At 32.9% G+C, this 6,668-nt stretch overlaps 1 protein-coding gene across 2 annotated transcripts; it reads left to right on the forward strand.

The window, feature by feature from the left end:
- The first annotated feature begins 1,371 nt into the window (after positions 1–1,371).
- Positions 1,372–6,333, forward strand: LOC102613240 (histidine-containing phosphotransfer protein 2). Of its 2 annotated transcripts, XM_006492134.4 has the most exons (6): positions 1,418–1,829; positions 2,301–2,431; positions 2,568–2,636; positions 3,570–3,641; positions 4,913–4,985; positions 5,898–6,333. In XM_006492134.4, exons 1-6 carry the CDS (start codon positions 1,767–1,769, stop codon positions 5,925–5,927), a joined length of 438 nt encoding a protein of 145 aa, XP_006492197.1. In that variant the 5' UTR covers positions 1,418–1,766; the 3' UTR covers positions 5,928–6,333. The 2 variants fall into 2 exon arrangements, with proteins under 2 accessions (XP_024948746.1, XP_006492197.1); XM_025092978.2 differs by lacking the exon at positions 2,568–2,636 and having other exon boundaries at positions 1,372–1,829.
- The last annotated feature ends 335 nt before the right edge of the window (positions 6,334–6,668 follow it).

A 6,668-nucleotide genomic window follows, 5' to 3' on the forward strand; every position in this document is an offset into this window, starting at 1 on the left:
TATATTCTTTCATGGGAGATTGATAGTTTTCTTATCCTAAAATCAATATATATTACTTATCTCCTTATTATTTTTTGTAATATATGATACTCTCTAACACCATTATTTTACAATATTATTATTTTTTAGATAAATTTGAAAAGATATTTATAGTTAAGTTGTAAGCTGACAGGTGGTGAAGGAATAATAAAGAAGTTGATTGGTGGAAAAAAAATGACACCTCAATTGCCTTATATGAGTCAATCAGGGATTGAGTATAATCTTAGTGGAATTCGCTCACCTGATAGCGTAAAAATGAAAAAAAATTTAGATATTTTAGTGTCACACATGTGCTTTCTAAATGTCAACATTAATGTGAAAAAGTTCCTTATCTTTCAGACTGAAAAAAAGAAGCCAATTGGAAATGTGTACTTAGTTAACAGACGACAGCTTAACACCCTTATAGCTACCTTCATAGGAGTAGTAGGGTTGCCCAGTCAATAAGTGACTCATGGACAAGCTCCCCAACACTCAAATTACTTCACTTCTACCACTCACACCAAACATCATAAAAACACGCCTAAATAAAAACTTAGGATAAATTCCTTTTAAATATAAATTTATTTGTTTGAATCGAATTTGAGTCGAATCTGGTGAGAGCTACTTAATTGGTTCAAATTAGATAATAGCAAAAATTCGGTGGACTTATTTTCTAATATATATTTGTTTATATTTATCATAAATTAAATGACTCATATAAATTGAAATAAAAATAAAAATTCAAATAGTAGAGATAAGAAATATAGGCCTTCGGTATGAACAAAATTAATAATATGATATATTTCTTGTACTTTTGTTATTTTTGAATCTTTTTACAATATATATATATATTATTTCTCAAAATTAAATACCAAGAAAATAATCCATTTACTCCCTTTTTTTTTAAATTTTAGTATTGTGGGTAATTAGATATTATAAAAATAGTACGATGATAAATAATATATATTATTTTCAGTACAGATATGTCAATCTCCCATTATATATATATATATATATATATATATAGAAATGTTCCAGTCAGGAATTTTAAAGTACGGCAAAGTGCGGGAAACTTTTAAAACTGTATGGTTTTAAAAACCGTGTAGTTTTAAAGCTTTCCATGACTTTTCCGCATTTTAAAATTCCTGACTAGAAAACTACTATATAGATATATATATATATATATATCCAAACTCCCATCAATAGTATCCTTGTTGTCACCATTCCAAAGAGGGTTTCAACTTTCATAGCTTTCCCGTACCACAACATGTGACAAGTAAAACCCTCTGAATTTTATTTCAGGTTTGACATAAGAATTGTTGAAAGCCAACTAGCCAAATTTGCCAGGTTACAAATGCAGACAGAACAGTCCCTCATGACTTTCGCTTAACTTGCTTTGCCCATTTGACCCCACACAACACAATTCACACACATGGCTTAATTAAGCACTACACTTGGCTTAATTAAGCACTACACTACACTGAAGAGTGAGAGGGAGAGAGAAAAAGAATCGTCGAAGGGCTGTTTTGTTGTACAACTCTTGTCTTTATGGGGAGAAAATGCATGCAAACTCAGATACAATTATTATCTGTAACCGCCTATTTCAACATCTGTATAAAACCCCCTTTTCTGCCAATTTCATAATTCACAAACTACACCCCACTAAGAAAGTTTTATTTCTTTTATTCCATTTCTCTGTTAAATTTAGCTTCCTGGGTTTTCTTCTTCTCTGCTAGCTCTTCTCTATAATGGCTGATAAGGTGGCTTTGAACCGGCAGCTTCTTGATACTATCACCTCCATGGAAGTTGAAGTACCCTTTATCTCTCTCTCTATCTCTTTATTTATCTATTCACCCATGCAGGTTTTTGGATTTTGATTATGCAACTTCTCTGATGTGCACTCATATTCTTGTTTCATTTTGATGCTTGTAATTTAATATTTTGTGATGGAACGAATGGCAATTACAAGAGAAAAGAAATGGATTTTTTTTTTTAATTTAATAAGTAGTCTATAAGCAACCCAATTCTCTGCGGCCCATGTGAGCATGTGAGCTGAGTTCGAATCTAAGACCTGTTATACTTAGTAGTTGAATTAAGTTGCTATGGTTAGTTTCATTTTCCCATTTTTCTTGTTTAACTGTGCTGTGTCTAAACTATATTGTTCTGACGTTGAATATGATGGATTTAGTTCTGAAGCTGATCAATTATTTTAGTGGAAAAAATCACTTTCATTTGGGTCTAGGAGATGATTGTGGATTTATTTGTTTGTTTCTGTCTTGCAGGGTTTAGTGGATTCTCGGTTTAGAATGGTTTATTCTTTGAAGGAGGCTAATGGACCTTTCTTTTTTGCCGAGTTGATACCAACCTTCTGCTCTGATGCCCAAACTACCATAAGAGAGATGACCCTGGCTTTGTATATCTCAATCTCTATTGACTATGACAGTATTTCGAATGTGTTTATATGTTCAATATCTTTACTGGTGTTTCAGTTATTAAATAGATTTCTGTGTTTACTATAGCCAATCTCTTTTCCTTGGAATTGTTTGCAGGGAGCAACCTGTTGTGAATTATCATGAAATGGAAGAATTATGCATGAAAATTAAAGGAGGAACATTATGGTAATGTAGTTGTTTGGGTTTGTAGTCATGTACAAACCGACAAATTGAATTGTTCTTAAATATATATCTAACAAATATAGAATATACTTAACTACTTGTTTCCAAGAATCTCTCTAATGAATTTACGAGTTTCATCTTTTAAGTTTAATAAATACAGAATACGGGGAATTGTTTCCTTTTACGAATCTTTTGGGTCAACTTCTGTGTTTGCTGCACGTGGCACTGTGGTAAAATAAGCAGGGACAAATTAATTGGTGATTTTGTCTTTTTCTTTTAATGACGATCATTTAAGTCGGGTCAATGTTGCAAAGTTGTTGAAATTGCTACTTTAGCTTCCAGAGGTGGGAGGATCATTTGGCTTGTCGATTCATAAGAATCAGTTATCCAAGGCTAAATCCTACATTTCTTTTATCTTTGTTATGCATACAACAACAGTCTATGATGCAAAGGGCATGCTAACATCTTGAGTCTAGTCTTTTTAAAATTGAGTTACCATTTTCCTGAATAATCAGAGTCATTTGTGTAATGAAGTAATTTGTTTTAAGACACTAATTTCAATTTATATGCTTTGATTTTGGGAGATAACAATTTGCTATATTTCAAAAGAAATTGCAGTCCTTTTTTTCTTTTTAAAGCTGATATATTCGGATCCATTCTATGGTAATTTTTCTTTAAACGGATTTAGTAACATCGAAAGGGAAGTACGAACAAAAATGTTGTCAACAGGACGGATTGTGTCAATGTCAGAAAAGAGAAAATTCAGTTACCTTGTTTTGCTTTTGACTTGGTGTAGCACGAATAAGTTAACTACATAATTTGTTCCTCAATATCTCTGTTCTTCATATGTGATACTTATGCTTCTTTGATCATCCTATTGTTATAGAGGTGGTTTGATGCTTGAGCTTACTCATTTTTCTCCATCTGGTGGTCCAGCATTGGTGCTCATCAAATTGCACTTGCGTGTGGTGACCTTCGTCATGCCATTGATGACAGATCTAAGGAAAGGTAAGAAAACAATTTTTCTGTGGCTGTATTAAATTTGTCAGTATCTTTGTATCAGTTTCCCACTATTTGGTATTCAAATTTTGAGGTACAATAGCAAACATTACTCCCTAGGTAGTGGGATTGTCTAAATTATTATTTAGCATTTCTTTGTGCAAAATTTTAAAATATTTTCACAAGCCGTTGTGGCATGAAGGAGGGAGGATTTTGTGGAATATTCAAGAAAATGAGGAAGTTGAGGAGGTCCCTTAGTTTGAGTGAAGAAAGGCATTGTGTCACTATTAAATAATATGTTGACCATGTTTTATTGACAACCAGCATAGGAGATAATGCAACAAGTTAATTACCCAAGGTCATATATTCACTGCATAATTTATTATAAGAAGACTACATCACGTTCTGTTCTTATTTCCTGGCTCTATCGGACATGGGGTAGCCAGCTCAAAGATGTCTAATATGGAACTGATTTTGTTTTTGGGTTGATGAAATTGTGATAAGAGAAAACATCCCAAAAGGTGATTGGAAATATTAATTCATGATATCAATAAGGTCTTTTCTGGGTTCATTAACATCTGTACTGAAGTGCAAAGAATGTTTCTAGTCTTCCAAATAGTTGGGAAAATGCCCCGACTTCAAGTTCGGAAAAAATGATATTTTTTGTTAAAACAGTCAGACTCGTCTTGAGCTTATTATTCAATAAGGATAATAAATTTGTTTCCAACATTTTCCGACATCATATTAAGTAACCTTACTAGCAAATATAGCTTTTGTCTATATGGCAAAGTCTTTGGCTTATATAGGATAATAAGTTGCAATATTTTTCCCGGTTTCAAACGATTATTGCATTTCAATTTTGTTAATTGCCAATTGTCACTTTCTGTTATTTGGCTAGAAAGGAAGAGATCATTTAAAGATAAGGCAGGAAAACAAGGAAACAAAGGGAATGGAGTTTGATTTTTGGAAATATCTCTCTATGATTTATTTGCACTGAGATGCTGTTGGTTTTTTATATTTTAACCTATTAATATGTCTTCTTGTTGTCCGCTTTTTATAAGTTTCAGGTGGATTGCTTATTCACATCACTTTGTCGCCTATTTCCATTTTGCAATAAATCCATGTTTTGTATAACAAATTTCAACATGCCAATATTGTTAACTTCTTGAGTTTCTATTTAAGAACATACTGAATTCTTTTCTGGGTTTTCGTTCGATTACGTATTAATTATTCATTCCCCCATGTGTTCCCTATATTCTCATGAGTATGATTCTTTTTAGGTGCACTGTGGCAGTTGATGCGATCAGACATGAATTTCTAAAGCTACATAGCAAGATGGATATAGTTCTTCAGGTACTGTCGGTTTTTCAACTGAATACATTTACATTGAGATAGTTAATAATGAATCTGCTTCATTTGATATGTAATAATCGTCCTAGCTAATGAGAAAAGGCCCATGTATCTGATCCTATGACCTCAAGCTTGGCTTAAGAAGATGGTCATATTTGCGTCTTATCCAGTTAACTACTGGAATCAGCTTTGATGCCTTAAGATTTGGCCATGCTGAAGAAAGTCATTTTTGAGAAGTCAACCATCAACTTGTTGCTTCCTGTTTTAATTTCTCTTATTTTTATACATTACTATTTTCCATTTCTTTTTCATCGACATGTTAGATATCCTTCTAATGATAATCAACCATCTCACTGTCTTTGAAATGTCAAAAATTAGTTCATATGAGGGAAGAAGCACGCACTATTATTTGCTTGCAAGTAAATTGAATTTGAAAGAAACTGTATTTCTGTTCTGGATGTTTGACATTGCTTTATAGGGAACCAGTCCTACAATGTAGCATTATTGGTAATTCAGTTATGCCGTGTATAGGAACCGTGCAACAGAGCCCTGAATGATTTGCCACTATCATTAGCTTCCCATTTTCTGTTTGTCTTCTTGGTCCAAACTGCTGATAATTTTCTTGCTTCACCTGTTTCATTTTGCTCCTATTTTGGGAATGTTCTAATAACGATGTCTCTTTAACGTACTCTTATCATATTCATTCATCAGCATGTAAATGTATAATTTGAGCTGACTTTCTACTTCTTTAATCTCTCATGAACCCTTATTTCCTACCTCACTCTGCAACCATGCCTTATCGTCTACTAATTTAACCTTCAAATTCTCCATTCCGAATTTTTGATGGTTACTACTACTCTAAGCTGGTTTGTTCTAACAAGTATTTTCACTTCTCTGTTATCTCTTTTGTTGCAGCTGGAGAGAATGATCATCTCCCACAATTGAAGAGCCATAAACCGCCATTGTCGAGAGGATGCCTTTGATGAGAGTGACCGATTGCTTCAATTATATAGATAATGAAAGCTTAAGTAATCAGTTTGTGTGGATATATCTCTGATGCTTGCTTTGTTTAAACATAATGCTTCTGGTCTTTGGTCTCTTTCAAGTCCATTATGCAAAATAATATGCTATAGGAAAACTTTTTTCCTTTTTTTTTAGGTTTAATGCAACAAATTTTCTGTAATAGTATGGCAGATCATGCTTTACAGCTTTTTTTTTTCTTTTTTTTTCCCAATTACATGCTTTATAGTCTTGGATGAGATCTAGGAGCTATATTTTGTATGCAAGCACTAGGGTCCTGTGTAAATGCCAGTGTTAACCTATTTTAAATTAACATTCGGTTGTTGGGTCATGCTTTGCATTATATGTAAATGTAATATACAGTAACCCTTAAATTGTCACCCAAAATAAAAAAGTTACAGCATGTGAAATAATTAAGCTGTCATGGGTGACAACTTATGGGTTTACTGTATGTTATGTTATATGTAACATAGTTCAGTTCTCGGTTGCTACATAAAATGAAATAATGGTCATATAGGTGGCCTTAGTAGAGGCCAAAGGCTTCAATTTTATCAAACTTGTGACTCTTATCAGACTTTAGAACCACAATTGTGCTACACTTATAAAGTTGGGATAAAAACTAACGTGACACCATAGATGATCGTCTAGCAGCTAAAAAGAAAGATC

The sequence above is a fragment of the Citrus sinensis genome, chromosome 4, assembly GCF_022201045.2.
Source record: "Citrus sinensis cultivar Valencia sweet orange chromosome 4, DVS_A1.0, whole genome shotgun sequence".
NCBI lineage: Eukaryota > Viridiplantae > Streptophyta > Magnoliopsida > Sapindales > Rutaceae > Citrus > Citrus sinensis.